This window comes from Augochlora pura, chromosome 9 (genome assembly GCF_028453695.1).
Source record: "Augochlora pura isolate Apur16 chromosome 9, APUR_v2.2.1, whole genome shotgun sequence".
Classification (NCBI taxonomy): domain Eukaryota; kingdom Metazoa; phylum Arthropoda; class Insecta; order Hymenoptera; family Halictidae; genus Augochlora; species Augochlora pura.
Genome location: NC_135780.1, coordinates 8,518,923 through 8,538,627, shown reverse-complemented (window position 1 = coordinate 8,538,627; position 19,705 = coordinate 8,518,923). Strand labels below are relative to the sequence as shown.

General features: G+C 38.3%; 2 protein-coding genes across 15 annotated transcripts in view; both read right to left on the bottom strand.

Moving 5' to 3' along the window:
- The window catches only part of Unc-104 (kinesin family member unc-104), a 33,693-nt gene extending 16,452 nt beyond the window's left edge, over positions 1-17,241 (bottom strand). For 13 of the 14 annotated variants that reach the window (XM_078190962.1, XM_078190970.1, XM_078190966.1 and 10 more), the window contains exons 1-5: positions 9,145-9,516; positions 1,861-2,033; positions 1,325-1,407; positions 764-842; positions 81-426 (exon numbers count right to left, since the gene is read on the bottom strand). In XM_078190962.1, the coding sequence (XP_078047088.1) occupies positions 81-426; positions 764-842; positions 1,325-1,407; positions 1,861-1,960 (608 nt within the window). In that variant the 5' untranslated portion in view covers positions 1,961-2,033; positions 9,145-9,516. Of the gene's footprint in view, positions 1-80; positions 427-763; positions 843-1,324; positions 1,408-1,860; positions 2,034-9,144; positions 9,517-17,127 lie in introns of those variants that run through there. The other variant, XM_078190963.1, reaches the window with a different exon arrangement.
- Positions 17,242-17,650: 409 nt separating this feature from the next.
- Sod2 (superoxide dismutase 2) lies at positions 17,651-19,496 on the bottom strand. The gene is made up of 3 exons (XM_078190982.1): positions 19,327-19,496; positions 18,284-18,570; positions 17,651-18,193 (listed from the first exon to the last, which is right to left on the bottom strand). The coding sequence occupies exons 1-3, from the start codon at positions 19,362-19,364 to the stop codon at positions 17,865-17,867; spliced, it is 654 nt and encodes a 217-aa protein (XP_078047108.1). The 5' UTR covers positions 19,365-19,496; the 3' UTR covers positions 17,651-17,864.
- Positions 19,497-19,705: the final 209 nt, after the last annotated feature.

Sequence of the window (19,705 nt, the reverse complement as noted above, 5' to 3'; positions counted from 1 at the left end):
TTCTCAACTATCTTCTTAATGCAGCAGCTCTTCCAGTTTGGAAACCTAATTTTATGTTTAATTCCAAAACTTTTACATACCTTGCTTTATTACCCTCGTCTATGAGGTCGTGGATGTCTTCATAGGACATCACGGCCAATTTGGAAAGATCTTCGACGTACGGGCCAAGAAGGGGATGTTCTCGCACACGGAGATTCCCTTTGTTCTTAGGATTCAAGAGATCTCGCACCCGCTCACAGTAGATTTCCATGTAACTGACTTCCACTGAATACTTCAAGCATTCATTTGAATTACGGCTTATTTTCCTGAATAGATCTTTGCAAATTTGTGGGATAATGCCTTCTTGACCTTCCTCCTGTTTGCCCATCATGGTGTACGATTTGCCGGCGCCGGTCTGTCCATATGCGAATATGCAAACATTGTAACCTGAAAGAAAACAATGAAAAATAGTCATCAAAATAGTCATAAAAACTTTCAGACTAATTGTAGTTTATCTTAGATTTTTTATATTTTAGATGAATGTTAAAAAAATATAGTCCGTAAAGGGCAAAAGCAAATATTTATTCACGTGCCCACATAACAAGGTCCGTATACAGTAGCGTGAATGCGTATCAAGAATGCCATACGGTTTCAACCTCAATTCCTGTTTTAGAGGTATGCGAATGGTGCGTCGATTCCCAGCCATAAATTCCTTAGAATGCTTGGCTTTTGATGTATTTGAGGTATAGCCTGGATTAGTCTCGATATTTGACAACAGTCTTACCTTCGAAAGCGTGCTCAAGCATCTCCTCGCCAATATCTTTGTAGACCATGATTTGAGAGGAGTAGTTGACATCGTTTGGCTGAAAGGTAAGTAATGCATAAATTATTATTGTTCGCTAATTATTGGATTGAGATAGTACAAAATGATATTATTGATGTCACTAGTATTATCACGTCGAATATCAAGGATTATGTGGTAACAGAGCATTAATGATCCGTTTACTTAATGTAAAAATAGGAGAATTTGATAACTACCAACAATTATCTTACAATCCACTGTTTTAATGGTAACTGTCATTAAACCTTGACCTTAACCAAGCTAGCAGTTGGTGCTAGTAGTATAAGCTATCTATTAGTTTAATCTTTAGACTGATTTTATCTTGTAGAATTAATGTGATGTGTACTACTTTTTACTGAAGATAAGAATTGAAATTATGACAGTAAGGAGTACGATCTTACAAAACTTTACGGTAATCATTCATTTACTAAATTTTGTTTTACTAATTCCGAATTCAGTTCAGAGGTTGGAAGCGAATGGTGCCAAACAACAGCAAGTACTTACGTCCATGGAAAAATAGGAATAATCGTAATTGAAGCTTTTCACTGCATCTTTGGTGCCCGATGGTGCTTTGGGGTTCAATATCGCTGAAATACGCAAAGAAAAAAACAATATTAGTTAGAATACCACAATTTTATTCAAATTATTCTAATTGCTTTGATAATTACTTTGATAATTACATTGATAATTACTGATAAATACTTCTGTAAGTATGAAACTTTTCTAGAGCCAAGCATAATCTACAGTATCATGGATATGTACTGCTTCAACTATGTTCACAATATGTAGTTCGTTATCATTCCATGTTCTTTTTAATAGACAAGTTGGGTGCAAAAACTTTTTAAATTAACATTATATTATTGCATTATGAAAGAATAGTGACTTGCTGGCTGGCAGATCTAACATTTTTAATTACACGCGGACAAAGGAGGACAGAACAAGAAAACATTGAATACAAGAGATAGAGAACTCCGCATATTCGAATGAGCATCTCTGTGAAGAGCTCAATAGAAAAGGGAAGGAGAATTAATTATACTTACAAGTAGTGTTGCCGGACATTTCGATGATGCATTGTGCCTCACGCGAAATCTCCCGGTTGTTGAAGGGTCGTACCCTCACCGCCACCTTTACCGACGACATTTTGCTAAGGTTTTTAATTTAACGTCGGGTCACGACGGCGGCGGTGCTGGCGATAAACTTTTCCCTCGTTTCTCTAAAATAAAGAGGTGTCATTAGCGGTGTCTACAATGCAGAAAGAAATCAGGCGATCGGAACGTATTCTCCTATTCAACGTGACCCGCATTCGCGGATTAATTAAAACAATTACCTCCGTTCCCAACGAATTCAGAATAGCTCTCGCGTAACAGTTAAAATGGGCTATCTTTTACTCCTACTTCATTGTTATAAATATGAACGGTTGCTATAATATATTGAACCTATGCATATCATCCATAATAAGATTACACTTTTGAGTATTTTAGTTGATTTGAAATTATTTCTATACAACTTAAGATCGTCATTACTTTATTTCAACGTTGGAAAAAGTGTCAGTAGAACTATTATATTTTTAATTAATTCGAGTTTTTAAAATTTATCTTTACAGCCTATATTATTTGCACAATTTTTATATGTACGTTTAGAAAACATTAGTAGAGATTGTACAAATTAAAAATGTTAATATAAAAAAAGATATAGAGTTTAGTATATTACATTTAAATAAATGATATTATCGAAACTTATGGATTTCATGGAATTATTGAAAAAACTTTGCTTCAGCTTTTGCATAATTAATGAAATGAATGCAAAACGTATGCACGTATCGGGTTCGTTCGTCATTTATTATTAGATCGTCCAATAAAATGACGCGGTCTCTATTCCATAATGAAATTCCTCCAATAAAAAGTTTTTCGTTAATATTAATACAGCCATCGATGAAAAATTGTAGAGCCTCGAGTAGATAGAACCGAATATTTCCGATAAAGTCGTCCACACAGCAAACTTAATAAAAATGGCTCTTCGTGATCTCTGATAGAAGGTTCCCAGCATCCACCCAACCCCCTTTATTCCGATCGATCATCGTATTTCTTTCTCTGATAAATCGCTCTGAACAGAATTCTTTCCGCAATGATGTGAAAAGAATTCTGGAAATCGACTTCAAAACGCATTCCAGTTATATGTTCCAACTTTCTTCAAAACAATGTTCTTCGATCAAAACCCTGCGTTAAGACAGCATCTTGTCATAGAGAACTTTATAATAACTAGAAAAAGTGGTGGAACGAGTACAGAGACATACATATTTGATAGATTCTATTCAAAATCTTTGTCAATGTGAGTTTCTAAAAAAATAAAAGTTGCATCCATGAAAGAGCTATACACGCATCTGTTTCTTATCCTAGCACATAATCTTAATAAGTTGAAAATAATGCAACAGAACTTTGAAACTCCTAAAAATTTATTTCTCTTTTGTATTTATTTCAGTCATTCTTGTAAATGGTATTGTATATTCTACAAGTCCCCTGTTAGGTTTTGCCTGACAGAGTTCGACAGCAATTGCACGAAGTTGCGCAGTGTATCGTTGCGTTCGTAGTGCATCGCCGAATTTCATGGCATATTTCATTAGAGTATGATCGAATCACAGCAAGTTTCGTGGCGACGTCAATTGCCCAGGCAATATGAATAACTGGTGCATGAAGGGCGTCAAGGATCGATACCCCCGACAAAAGGTTCGCGGATTGGTGGATTATTACCGGTCTACTCCTAAGACAGTCGTCAAACAAATCAATAAACACCGAACGAATTGACAGGCGACCAAAAATTGCACAGACAATAATCTTGATTCATACTCATCGCAAAGTTATGTCGATCGTGTTTTCCGTTTGCCGTGTCAATTTCAGCTTTGATTCAAACTAAATGTACGTCATACTCTTGAAATGAAAAAAAAAATTTCCTCTTCTTGGCTCTGTTCTTTAAGAATTTCCAGGACGGCATAAATAGCGCAAGAAAAATCGATTTCTATTTTTGACAACACGATTAATCGAAGTGTTCGATGAAGTGTGCCATTATTTTGAGAGCGTCGAGGAAATATTTATATTTTCAAGAAAAATGTAAGAGCTATTGGTTTTGATTCGTTTGAGAGTATTTCTCGATACACTTGGTAGTTGAGGATTGCGTTGAGAATTAAAAATGCGTTAATTAGTCATTACGTTTATCACGAAGGCGGAATTACGTTGCGAATTTGCTTTAATGCCGTTTACAGACCAATCCTTATAGTGGATTAATTAGTGACGCGAGACATTGCCCTGTAGATAATCACGTGACTGCTGGTTTGTGTAATGAAGATCGGTTAAATATTTTTATCGAACCGATTAAGTATGAACCCTGCTTAGACCAGATACTTAATAAGCATAGGAACACACGATGTCTAACTTATCCAAAACGTACTGAATAGAATAAACTCATTGATAATTATCGATAAGAACGAATATAATAACGAATAACGCGGTACAGTTCATTCCATATATATTAACAGATAAATGGCTGACCTATACCATTGAAACCACGTAGATACAAATATCGTTCACTTCTTCCTCATTTACACGCATAAGTTTTAAAGAAGACTATTTCCAGCTTATATTGCCTGCAACAATTATACCTAGAATGTCCGACCAGCGGTTGACTCGTTTCAAGATCAGTTTAAGCTGCACGAAAAGAGGATTAAAAAATCCTCAGCCACACACTTCTCTATAGATTGACTTTAAAGCATGCCGGTTCAATAGTCGATCTATTTCACTGCAGAGTACAAAATGTTCAATATTCTCCGTGCGTTACATCAGTAATTTTAATCGTCGCTCACCCTGCATTTTGTTTCCACGTACCTTCTTTCCAAAATCAAAGGTAATTCGGATAGTGATCTGCGTCATCTGTTCTTTAGAGTATTCTAAATGGTTGACTCATACCGCTGTGGATTTAATACTCCCACACATTCTGCTCACCCTGCCATATGGCAAAGGCAGATTAGTCGAACAATTAATCCTTCAGATTATTCAGACCCGCAATAAGAAAGAATTGTCCCTAGACGATGTTACTCATTCGAGGAAAAATAAATTGTACGAATAATTGAATTGAATTGAATCTCGAATTCCCGACGAAGTATACCAAGTACGGAAGAGAAACGCGTACTAACGAAAATCTTCAAACTTCTTCATTTCACCCTTCTGAACTATCACAGCTCTAAACACTCCTCGCATTACATTCGCGTAAAAACACTTTCGTGTTTGCACCAACTTAATTTCCGAAACTTCTGTTGGTAGGGGAGAGCTTGAAATCGACCTGTCAAAGGATCAATAGGTTGCATTCGGTACAGGAGAACTTCTAGGGAGTCGGTTCTATCACCCTTCCTTGTGTAATTCGACATTATTCGGGGGGACAATACCTGCAATTTAAAACGCGACGAGGTAATAGAATGAAACCAATGCAAAGAGGCGATTGTTTTCAGGTGCAATCAGGACGACTGGATACGGCAAGCTTTCGTGGAAATTGAATCTATTTCGTCCTTGGACAATCACGTTTCATCTTCTATTATGCCACAAGTTTTAGTCACCTTTCAACCTATTCGACAGAAATTTTTCATATTCTTCGATGCGAAAAGCGGATCGTAGACTTTTATGCACAGTGAAAGTTGCCTACCACGTTGTCCAGGTTTAACAATCAGTATGTATTCTTAAAAAATGATGTACTTTCTTAGTTTCTGTTTCAATAACAAAGAAGTTACTTATACTACAAACAAGTGGAGCAATCATCGAATCAAGGGTTGTTTGAAAGGGTAATTCCGTTAATCTCTAAATACTGTCAACGAACTCACGATTGTGTCTGAATGCTGAAGAACAATAGTTCCGGTTCGGTAACTATGCAAAAAAGAAATAATAAAACCGATAAAAGAGGGTAAGAGGAAGCCGTATTTATACGGAATAGCTTGATCCATTTTTAAAAAATTTCCCCTTTATAATCGACTCGATCTAGATGAGAAGTTGGCCCTTTGAAATGCGCATAATGCAGAGACTCTTTCACAACCTGGCTCTCTAAGCTCTTGATCTACTTCTACTCACCATTGTACACGATAGAACACTCTTCATAATGTCGATCGAAACGTTTAGAGGGCTTCATTTTCGAGTAACTCTCGTGAATTTCGATCGATTGTATGAAAACAATGTATCGAAGACTCGAAGAATGAGATGCAGCAGTCAAATGTTCCATTGTAAGGCTTTACGAGTACTTTCGCAAACTGCTTTGTCTGATCAGTACAGTCCTTTTTCATTAAATCTACGTGTTACTGTTGTTGCGCCCAATTTTTGGATTACGCTATGAAAAGTCGTAACATTTCCAGCAGTATTTATAAAGCATTCATAATTCTACATATGTATGTCTATCCAATGCTGACCATTTTCACTAATTTTACTTGATACCTTCGTTGGACCAAATTATTGTAGAAAATTACGAAGTCTCTGTAATTGGTAGACAATATCTGCATAAAGGTTTAGAAAGGGATGAAAAGATGTCCCTTGTAAAACAGACAATGCCTTCTGGAAACTGTCCGATAGAAATCCTCAGGCAACTACTTCATCCAAGAAATAAACGGAAGTGACATTTAAGTCGAAGAAATAACCCGACAAGATGACGCAACACCGTTCAAGGTATTAACCTACGTCAACGGCGACTCGCAAAAAGAACAATTCGCCTAGCAGACGTTGAAGAACTTGTGGAATGCGCTGTATAATGGTAGGACGTGATATCGTAATGTAATGAAATTTTTAATAGTAATAATATCATGTCATTGCTATCGCACAATCGATGCTCTTGACTCAAAGTTGCAAAACTCTAAACGATTGACGTCTGACCACGCGCTGACACAAATCACTTAAAAGGTCTGACTGAGCGCTGAACAAATCTACTTCATTATGCGAACGGTGATTAAGATCACTGTAATGATGCTTCAAAACATCGATTTCGCACATGTTTCATCGAAATCATTGTTAAACAAACCCGCCCCGTTTAAGAAACGTGTTGCCTCTGAATTTTTCGACTTTTCATGAATTGTTTCAATTCTGAATTTCGCTGATAGCGAATTACAAATTTTCTATATTGATTGTGAGAAGCAGTATAATTATCGCGTTGAATTAGAAATCCAGTTGAGTTTAACAAATTTTCGTTGTTGTTGGAGAACTTTATGATATAACGAACTTCAAGCAGCATTAATTTCTCAATTAAAAGGGCAGTTGGATTACCAAATGTGCCTGCAGATTGTTTTTTACAAGCACTCGAAGCATCGAATATTGTGTTTCAATCGATAAAGCCCTTTCAACAGACGATTTTTCAAATATTTGAGTTTGAAAAAAAGATCTCATTGTCCGTTGAGTATTCCTAACGTTACGATCTCTGTCCTAACACGCAGATATTGTCATACATTATAAGAGACTCCACTTGAAATGCCGATAAAGTCCGGCGAATATGGAGCGAATGTACCAAGAATGGTAGACTATGTACAACACTTTAAATACATCATTTCTGTAAACTGGTAATGCAGTGTTCTATATACTATAAATAATACTAGAAAGTAATCAACGACGGAGTGTATAAGTCCATGTTACATTACAATTATGATTAAGTCAACATATTTACGTGCTTTAATAAAAAATTCAATAATGCTTGCAATCTACAATGGTCTGTTATTTGTACATTCGCAACATGACTTTCGCTATTCATAGCAACATTAGAAGAACGTTGTGTTTGGCAATTAAAGATGGAGGACGTTCTATGTTCGCCGCTCGATTCATACGAATTCCCATTCCGACTGTTTACTCTGAAACAATGTTGCATTCGATAACAACAGGCACATATTGAAACAAAGCACAACGTACGAACTACTAGAGAAGCTGAAATAACCGGGACAATCGACTATGTACTATTCCGAACCCGGAAGTTTCCGTCGAACTGCCTTACCTACAATTCTACAGCGAAGCTACAATTCCCATGAAAGATTTCTCGCTTCCAGGACAAAAACCTTGAATGTTATTAATTCCGAGTGAAATCGAATAATCGATATACAATGCATTATTACTTTTAACTTCAATTTTACATCGATAAACCTAAATTTTGCCACACTTCGCTCTGGAAGTTTCTTAGATAGGTTAGCTTTTTATTCATATTTCCTCTGCTACTGTTAACAAAATATATCACGAATTTTCTGGAATTAGAACACGCTCGAAATTTTTGTGTTAGGCGAACTCGTACCCATTATACCGTTCTTATTGCGAGGTCAAGATTCACGGCGGTTGTCTACCCTCTGAACCTCGCCTTCGCACACCTAGATACGGACATGTCCGACACCTAATTTTTCGTTTCCTTGAACGCACCGCGCAGATGCGGGATAAAGAAGAACACGAACCTGGAATGCATCTCCACAGGTTTCGTCGAAGCCGAATATTCGCAATTTCGCAAAAACATTCAACCGCTGCGCGTGTTACGCTCTCGAAATGAACATAAAAACATCAGCATCCTGCAATCGATAACGACGCGAAGAGAAGCGAGCAGGAGAAGGAGATGGTGGAGGAGAAAGAGTGAGAAAGGAGCGGAGGAAACAGGGGGGACGTTCGACTTTCGCGGTAACCCCGGTCAACGAAATTCCAATTTCCGATTAGTTATCGTTCAAACCATCTATAATTCGGTCATCCGCAATCGATTGGCATACGATTGACGTGGCAACGTGTTCACCAGCCCAATCAGAGTAACGCTGTGTTCCCAGGCAGCGCGTGCCACGATTTTTCTCATTCGGAACGACTAGTATCTACTAGGGATCGATGTCACCGCAAAATCACCATGCTCCTCGGGTCAAGCGTGTCAGTCCCTTGTATCGATCCTTTATCTTGTTCGGATATTAGCTTACGTATAAACAGAGGTAACAGAAACGTGTGCCGACTTTACTCGTAACTGCTTCGCGAATGCATGCACAGCGATTCACGAACAAAATGTCGTCGTCTGGTTCGACTTCATACTTCATCGTTGATACACACTCGACGAATGATACGGCGAAATCGAATCGAGAAAGCTTTCAATACAATCATGCTGCTCGATGGAGAAAGCGAAAATATTACGGTATAATCGATACCAATGAAGTTCGGGTACACCGCAAGAGAAAGAAAGAGGGAGTGAATAAGGGAGGGAGGGCGAGAGAGAAAGAGAGAGACGGGCGTAGGTAACGGATACGTGGGTTTTTCCGGATCGATCCGCGCGCACCATCATTGAGAAACGTGTCGATGATTTCGTCTTACCTGGGATGCGATTGGGTTCCGACGAATTTCTGACGACGGTTCGTTCAAGAATGTTGCTCGGTCACAGTCGAAGGTAGATGATAGGAAGAACGGTGACAGTCGTAAATGGCGGACGCTCGCGGATCCTCGGGAAAGCACACGCGCGACTGTCACTATGTCGGCGCACTGGCAATTCTTTGACGATCCTCGAAAATCTTATGGGATACGTACGCGGACATTATAACGCATTTGGATCGCACACGTATCGCTCACGGCCGAGCGTGTAACCGCCCGCGCACTTTTATACAAACACGCATACACACCGCACGCACTTGTGCTACTAAGCCACCCTCTTGTCCGACGAACGAGTCACTGCGACACCTCCATTCGACGATCGGTCGTCGAGTAACGAACAAATTTGAGGCGCTTGCGCGCTCACCCCCGCCACCTTCGATTATTTGCCGATGGCCGTGTTATCACGCATGCGCCGTCTGTCGGTCACCTGGTAATTAGGGGAGGGTTACCTATACCGAGCTGATCTCCTAAATTGAACCTTAGCAATTTTCTTTCGAATTAATTGATGATAATACATTCATCGGCATAAATACAAAGAAAACAGAGCAAATTGCACACGAAACTATGTAATTCCTACGGACTGTATTGTAAGACCGTATTGGTACCGTGGCTTCAGAAAATCTACACCCGACTTTATACTTGAACTGCTATCATATCGCAAAAACGGGTTGTATAACAGTAAACTTAAGCTCATTCTAAAGCTTCAAGCTATTGTTTTCGTCACCCATTATCCATTTTCTTCTGATGTATTTTTATATGATATAGCACGTGGAATACTGAAGAAGTGCTCTTCCTGCAAAGTGTGAAACGTCTGTACAGACATTGGAAAATTTTGGCCGTTACAGATTTGAAGATTTAAGCCTTCACTTTACAAAGATCCCTCAAATTTTGTTATACGTTTTCTAACCATTTTATTTTCTAGAAGAGATTTTCTAGGATCGTTGTATTTTTATTCTACGCATATTGTTTTTGTTACAGAAGTCCATGTGATACTTATAAATAAAATGGCTGTTCTATAATTCAGAGTCACCAATTGTTTCCAGCGTCAAGGTAAATATCAAACAAAAATTTTCAACATGACCTTTATACGAGCAAAGAATATATGTATAGCGAGCGATATACTATAAGGGAAATTCTACTCTATTATATATTTTGACGGTACCTATTTGATGACTCATCTTCATGCTTCTTTCTCGAATTCTGTAACACTTCCGGGATTACTAAGATGGTCGACAGTATCCAATCAATATCAAAAACAAAAGCGAAACAAATTGATTCATTTCGAGTAATAACCCAAATATGATTTGAATACTCCAACTCCGTTCAAAACAGCGTGCACGGTTAAGTGTCGCTTACTTCATCAGAAGTTCCTGAGATCCTCTATTTATTCGGGGATTTTGGTCAACGTTTACAGCGCAACGTAACCCGATTTCGCAACGATACTTTTTCGCGCAGCTGCTAGTCACGAATGGTTTCAGGGTTCGGGTTTCCGTTGGCTAAATGAGAGACTGACGACGACGCAAAATCACAATGACGCTATCGCTACTGTGATTTGTAAACTGAAAATAACCCTTTGCTCAGGGAACCGTGCGGGGATTAATGAATTCGCCGCCTCAATCGAGAACCCTCCGATAAAATTACAAGGGACCACGGCAAGAAAGCTGTGTTAAATCGATTTCACGCGCTGATCAATCGCACTCCCGTAATCGTTTTATGAGACTCATTAAATCAGACTCCTATGACTTGTTTTCACCATTAAACGTCGTCGGTTCTGAAACCACTGTGGCCGGTTGATCAAATAAACCCGGCGGAGGACTTAATCGTTGATCAACACTACTGTGCTCATGGTGAACATCAGTGCAGTTATTTTCGTACCAGAATTTCCTGCTCTTTGGAAACCAATGTACACACATGCGGAACCAGGACCCTCTTGCCATTGTAAACTATGAACTCACGATCTCGGTGAACCGTGGCGTAAATTTTTGAAAATCCACGTCCCACTACTTGGAAGATCCGGAAGGGTAGACATTAATACACGGCCGTTACGGATACCGATGAGTAAATAACACGTTTATCGACGTGCAACAATTTCTACATATTTGAAACGGTATCGCGCAGGATCGCGACTATACAAGTGGGCGTCTGTTTTTCACCTGGCACCGTGGCATGTCAGTGACCGCTCGCCTAATGACCTGACTCGAGCGCGCCGACGAATTTAATTGTTCATTGCTGGGAAACGCTGCTAAACTGGCATTTCAGTGCTCTTCGTTTCCATCTTATTTTAAAATCGTCAAAGCAGTTATCTCTGCTCGAAAATTTGGAATTCTAGGCGACCAGACGATTTCATAGTATTTATTCCAGTTATTGAATGATTCATTCGTTGATCGTTGTTGCTCAATTTATAGAGGCACGTTTGTATAGCTTGGAGAGGTAATTTTCTATTATTCAGGAATTGTTTTTGTTGTCAATGGAACGATAAAATATGGATTGCACCGGCATCCAGCAACATCGGAAAAAACGCTATTGGCCATTTTCTCGGGGACGTCTTCGCTGTCTTCGCGGGAATGTTTTATTCGTTCGGTTCATCGAGTGGCCGTAAAATGTATCCAGGAGTCCCGGTCGTAAGCGTAAAACGTCGCTAGGACGTGGACAGAATTTTCTTCCTTTTTTCTCTGGTCGCGGATGCGTATCTTCCGATACATGTTGCGTGCGACTTGAATTTCCGCACGTCGCAGTGGACCGATTCAATCGATTATCAGAGGGGAAAAACGACCCTCTGTAAATCTAACCAATGGGGCAAATAAAATTTCGAAATTACCCGGACAGCTGTAAAATGTTTAATCCCTCCATGTCGTGCGCTACTTAAATGCACCATCGGTTTGTTTTGTGGAAATAGTCTTCTCGTTCAAATGATAACTGCAGCGAAGCTGCAATAAAGATCTTTAAGAAATAATGATGAAGAAATTAAGAAGAAAGCTGCGCTTATTTTTCAGAATTACACCGATTTACTGTTTCGATGATGAGTATTTATGTAACAGCTGATGCGCCGGACAAAACGGTTTGTTGCGATTGACCTAGCAAACAACGCACCCACCACGTGATAAAATGTATTTACACTGCACCTGTTCGATACGATCAAATATGGTCACTCTATACGGCAAATGGAAGGGTTCTGTCCGAGGATTCACTAGAACGAATCTCCCCTAAAGACGGTACAAAAATAGAGGTTGACGAGAAGAGCAAAAGATCGCGCACCCACCCTTCATTAGTCGCACTTAATACCTATACTCATGCAATAGATTGTTGAAACATCACTAAACCTTAAGCTAAAAAGCAGCACCTACTTCGAATAGACGATAATTGCAGAAGTTGTGCCAAGAAATCAGCTCGCAAATAACTATTGCACCCCGAACGATGCAAAGCAACGATCTGTTATCGCCGATGTGTTTTGCCGTGAAAATATAAACTGTACGTGTCGAGAGCCAAGCGAGTGAGTTTTTCATGGTATAAACGATTTTGCGAAACAAGTCACGCGTATGCATGACGTCAGACCGAACGAACGATCGACAACCGAATCCCACGCATCTGTACATTGGACATTAAATTCCTGCGACGAACGGTGCAGAAGTTACTCTTCGTAGTCATCATCCTTCAGATCACCCGAACCGGTGACGAACATATTTTAGGGTGACGCGTGTCTGCCATTCATGCGCTCTAACCTTGAGAAGAATTGATCTCGAGGAACTGGCATTGAGATTCGTGGGTGGAAACACAAAGTTGTTTTACTTTAGAACCAGATAAGCGATAGCGGGCAATTGCTTGGATAATAAATACGATTTGATATTCATCGAAGATAAACCACAATTCGCGCCACGTTTCCCTTTAAAAAAAAGCTAAACAAACTCGTTTCCCTTTTCTTCGATCTTTAGAATCTGAAACAGATTTTGAAATAAATCGCCTACTAAAATACTCGATATCCTGTAACGATGTATGGAATGCTCGAGCATGAGTCACGGATATAAACTGCAATACCGAGAACGTGGAAACAGGTCAAATGGTCGTTCGTGTAATCTTCGTTCCCAATTTTTCTGTTTTTTACAATTTCTGCTATTAACGAATGCACGATGGTAATTCGTTTATCGAAAAAAACCATCTGCCATGTTTATTGATTGTTGTTGCCTTGATAAACGAGAGCGGTTCGCAACGAAAAATCCTTCGACATTACTCTTGCGAGTGCATGATATTTAACCGTTCGATTTGCAATTTTCCATAGATTTCCACCATTTTGTATCGTCTTTCCACGACTATAAATTGCAGCACGACAGTGCAATTTGTTCGGCGTAATTGTAGGTTCACGGGATAATTTTCTGTAACTTGCTTTCAAGAGAGAGAACCTAGGGTTCGCTCGGATTAATTACTTTCCCCGACGTCGCAGTGGCCTGGATTATGTGCCATAAACGCCGATGCGGATTAATATTTTAATCAAAAACAAAATAACTCCTCCATGGCCGAATGTTTTTTTTTCTACTCGCTCGCAATCGCCCTAATTTCCTGCTGTGTAACACGAGCGGCTCTTAAAGGGGACAGCTCGAGTGTAATTATGACAAATTGATCGTAAACACATCAGTCCTGGTTATTACGGCCCCGTAGGACTCAGTTTCGAGGAATCATCAGCAAGGTGTACTATTGGATTACTCTCCAGTGATTACAGTCGAGGATACATGCTCCATCTCGAGATCAGATTTCATTAACTGATTCCGCATTACGAAAACTTTCATGCCGCCTATCAAACGAAGGGCTAATGTTACCAAATCTGAGATAAAACGAATTATTCAAAGTTTGCGTAATAATGTTTGGATTTATAAAAACCAAAAAATGCCAAGGGTCCCCCTGTCGCCATACTGATCCCAAATTCCGAAGTAAAATGGCTGTCGGCGTCGAAACGTTATCAGGTAAAAAAATTCTCCGAAACTTGACAGTAAAGAATATCCCTGAAGAAAAATGTCCTCAGCATCGATTTAAAAAGCCGGCGAAGATATGCGCATACGGAATTCGCCCTCGAAAAATCGAGTAGAATCGAAACCGGTAGTGCACGGTGGTAGGCGGTCAAAAGCAATATGGCTGCTGGTGGTTGGTAGTGTCGGGTGCGCGCGCCACCCAACATCGTGGTCCAGGGTCGTGTGTGCCCGCTTTCTTCGTTTTATGGACCAATCGCATCGCGCCTAGAGGAGAAAATCAATAAGCGTAAAGGCATGGATGACGTCAGTCTGCAACCCGACGATCGACCGATGCGACGCGGGCGGCGTCGGCCAATTTCTACGGAGCAATCAATAAGTAAAGATATCCATGATGTCGGCAAACAGGGCCTACGGTGCTTCCGTTTTCCCTCGTGCACACGATCCCATCGAAACGTTCCTCGCTCCAGAATCACCTGATCCAATCTTGCTATTAAAAACTTAAAGCAATCTTGCAGAAGAACCTTTGATCTTAGTGCTCCCGAACTAGGGACCTACGAGTAAAGACGACAGGCTGACTTCATAAGCTTTATAAATCTATACTATTGACCAGTTAATAGACGAAGCTCGTTGTAGAGACTATTATTTAAGAAATTATTTTGAGTTGTGTGCGGTTTTTTTAGACGTAGCAGATGATTAGAACCCTATGTCAGTAGGCTTCCAGTATAGCACCAATGCATACTGGTTGCGTACCAACAGGGGTACCCTGAGATAACCATGTAAATCTATGATGTAAAATCTTTTCTCGTTTTATGTCGATTGCACTATACTTTAATGTTATCAAACCTTGCGATAACGCTAGGTAACGGAACTGCAAAGTTCAACGACTATTGATCTTTGCACGGTGGTTTGTCTTTAAATTTCGTTCCTAATTTAACTATCGATAGCACAATTTCCTCCAGAGCTATATTCCCGGTGGTGCTACCTAGAGACACATGCGCACTGGAAATCGGTTTCAGAAAAAAAGGCAGAGTTACAGCAGTATAATGGTCCTTCCTAGTAAGTAGAGGTATTGTATATGCTACCATTAGTGTGAAAAAATTAGTATCTACAAATTTTCTCTAATATGACAAGAAAATTGTGATTTCGATTTAAAATGGAAATTTCTTATGTAATAAAATAGTACTGTAACTGATAAATATTACTTGAAAATTGTATTTCAATATTTATGGCTTCAATCATGAAATATATTTAATATGACTTTTATGAACGCGGTACTTTATTTTCTTACATTTCTGTTCTGTACATAGCAATATCTCGTGTATATGTACATAATACCATTGACGTATGTATGTGATATTTTATGGAAGTCATTCTGAAAACATGACATGGTACCGTTCCCTATCATAAAAGAATATATATTTTACTATACATCGGTTTACGATTTTTCTAAAGAAATAAAATTCAATACCTTATATATAAATTGTAATACATTAAAAAGAATAAATTTTTAAGTATTTCATACGTGTGATATGAATATTGCCTCTTGAGGCAAGTATACTTTCCTGTATATGTATACGCATGCGTTTCGCTGCACAATTTAGAGAAATGCACAATTAATTGCGAAAGAAATGGAAACGTAGAAAAAAGTTTTACATTCGGCTGAAAGAGGTAAAACAACACTGGACCAATCCTTCAATACTTGTTGATGCCTTAATCCCAACTTCAGTAGTACTATCCCTATCGGTTCGTGGCAATAGCTTTCTATTGGTCTTATTCAATCCATAACATTACTACTGGTTTGCATGAACGAAAGAACCTAATACATTCCTACTGTTTCGTTATTTCAAACGAATTATTTTTCATTCAGAATTTCTCAGAATAACCGAGTGAAAACAAATTTCGTTTCTTCCTTACTTGAATTTTCCAGCGTCCGAGAAAAAACTCGACATTTTCTACCAGTGCAATCTCAAGCTGCGCGCATATTTAGATACTCGACGATCGATTCCACAATATGTGTCCTTAACGAACTTAAGTCGGCGAGCGGGTTTAATTTACGAACCGCGATCTTTTCATCGCCAGCCTTCCGCGAGGATGCACTTGTATACTCTAATTTTCGAAACTCTGTCTAGAAGTGTGTTACAGCCACCCTGTAACGATCCACGGCCGAGCATGTTCGTGTGAAAGTATACTAAGAGAGCAGCTTCGTGCTTTGCTGGAGGGAAAAAAATAACGAAAGAAACCTGTCATGGGAACATAACGAGTCGACTCGACTTGCGTTGACTGGAGCCAAAGCGTTCCCTTCGATCATAATTAACACTTCTGGTAGTACACTACCGTTATAAATTATTCGAACCATTCTGCGGGCATAGCTCCCTATTAACGACTTCCAGATTCATTGCGCACGATGACTGTCATCGACTATGTTTGCTCGATAGTGGCACGACCATGTATAGCATCCATAATGAATAAACCTCAAACCTCTTCAAACATTCAACCCGATACCATGCATTTCTTTCGTATCATTTGTTCACCTGTGCCAGACATTTGTCACCTGATGAGAATCAGTCGATATAATTATCAATACTACCGAAACACTACTAAGAAACTTTAATGTGACAAAAGAACACAAATGTACTGTACTTTAGGCTTGAAACGTTTGAAGCTACGTCAAACATCATGCAAAGTTCTCGTAAAAATTAACCAATAAATCTCTTTGGAAATTGACCCCAAACTGTCAGATTTAATGCAATGATATAGACTCAAGTCAAAGTAGTGGAACGCACACGTTACTGAGATTTAAAACTTGCCTGAGTAGCATCAAACCGCGCGTATATATTTCGTACGTTCTTAATAATTAAACAAAGGCTCGTGATACGTAGGATGAGAATTAACATACAATGGTTACGAAGATGCAGACGGGACTCTGTGATAATAATGAATGTGCTTAAAGTAACAAAAATATCTGACTCACCAGATACGTAGGCAGTGACGTGAAAACAGCTGAGGTACTCCGACCATACTGGTTCTGGTTCCGCGACGTTCCCACAGACACGGCGTGTACGCGTCGCGACTCATCGAACAAACGTAACTGATCGATTATCAAAGCCGCGCGTCAGGTGGCTTTTTCTTCTTTTTCGGCACTCGCTTCTGCAGCTGACTAACCTTGTGGCGCTGATATCCGTTTCGTGCTTGCGGATTTTCGAGATACTTCGTACGCAAAACTAATTACAATACGCTGTGCAACAGTTATCGATGTATGATAATTCGAATCGTGGTCTTCAACCATTCTCCGGTGCGAAGTTATTCAAATTTGACTTCAACTTCGCGAAGTTAGTCATTGAAACTTCAAACTTTGACAGTGATGTTTGACAGTCAGAAAGATTTGAATATAAGGCAATTAATATTGTACAGATTGAACAGGGCGCTAGCATCGAATATTTTCTGTACAATAGTGCACATTGGCAGACGTATACATATAATAGCAATGTAATAATTTGTACACAGGTTTCATTGTTAATTTCTTTCTTATTACATGATTGGTGTACATTTGATACGAAATAACTTGTATAATAAAACAATAAGACACCTTTACAAGATGATACAACGAAATTACGAAGTTATCTTTTAGAAAAAACCCCGAACTACATAGAAAATGATTTTAAAGTTATCATACTCTCAAAACTTTTTCACTATAAGTGTTCATGCACTCTAACATCCTGTGGCTGCCTTGAAACGACCGTTTACATCGTTCCAATTAATAATGTCAAAAATTGCCTTTACGTAACTAGGACGAACATTTTTGTATTGCAAGTAATAGGCGTGCTCCCAAACGTCAATGCCAAGAAGAGGTATCAAACCAGTTGTAGCTTGTAAAGGGTCTTGGTTAGCACACGTAGCTATCCGCAATGATTTTGATTCTTTGCAATATCCGAGCCAACCCCAGCCAGAACCTTGAACAGCTACAGTGCTGTCAGATAAGCGTTTCTTCATCTCTTCCATGCTGCAAAAATCCTTTTCGATTTGTTTAACAAGAGCAGCTGTAAAATGAAGTTGACCATTATCTTTACTATTTATATAAAATGATATTGTTTTATACCAAAAATAATTTATTTTTGTTATGTTTTTACCATCTGGTTTACCACCACTTGGTGATAAATTGCACCAAAAGATTGAGTGGTTTAAGTGTCCACCGCCATTGAACTTCAATGCAGGCCCTAAAGCAATTTGAGTATTAACATCACCCTTAGCTGCAGCCTCCTTCATTTTCTCCTCAGCAACGTTTAGATTGTTCACATAAGTTGCATGATGTTTTGAGTGATGAAGTTCCATGATTTCAGCACATATAATTGGTTCAAGTGCCTTATAATCATAGGGCAATTCAGGAAGAGTATGTTTAGCTCTAAATGCTTCTTTGCTATAAAATAATAAAAACAACCATGTTTCTATAAAAAGCATTAACTACTTACATAAGTATTGTCTTATCTATAATACAAAAAGAATTTTAAAGATTTTGGAACATCGACTCGGGTTCTGATAAAGAATTCTCATTAAAAACTTTTCCAATGTAAATATTGATAAGTTCTCAGGTCCAAACGTTAATAATTACAAAATGCTTATCTAACATATATCTGTATGTCAGAGGTCAAACTAAATTTATACAGTTTTCTATACTTAGACATACTTTTGATTATAAAAACCATGATGTAAAAAATTTGGCTATTATAGATAAATTGGTATAACGTAAAAAAAGTGAGTCTTTTTTAAAGGAAACTTTTTTTTTAAACCTGACAGACACATAAGATATATAAAATAAGATCATAATTAAAATAAAAAGCGTTTAATAAAGTGATATCACAAACTATATATCTTAAATTAGAATCGAATTATTTAAACGACTGTAATAATCAAATTATATATTAGTTAATATTATTAAATCAAATCTATATTACTCCAAAGGTTAACGATTCTACTTTGAATAGTATTCTTTCTAATTATATTTTGAGATGTAAATATAAAATTCTAATATAATGAAGTAGATATAGCGAATGTAAATAGAATTTCATCGTAAATGAAGAATGTATTCCTAGTGTCAAGATATTAGATAGATAATAGGTTATAAATTATGTAATATCAACTGGATAATGTTTAAATAAAAAATAGGTAATCTTACATTGTATTGGATAACAAAGCACGTTTCACTGCAAACATGGTTGTAGTTTTAATAGATAAAACTGTTTTTTATAAAATAACGACAGAGAAATGTGAAGTACAGAGCCTATAACATCGACCGCCAAACTAACGCGAACTGACGGCAATTGCCGAAATGCCGGACGGTCAACTACAAATTGCATCAATGACATATGTACATATGTATATTATATACATCACATTACACTGTTGATAACTGAGTTTTTAATTACTTCACTTCATATACGATAATATTAATTATGTATATTGAATATCACAATTAATAAACATAGTAAAAGAATAAAAAATTGTACTTAAAAATTATAGATGGAACAATTTTATCTGGACTGCATTGAGAGATA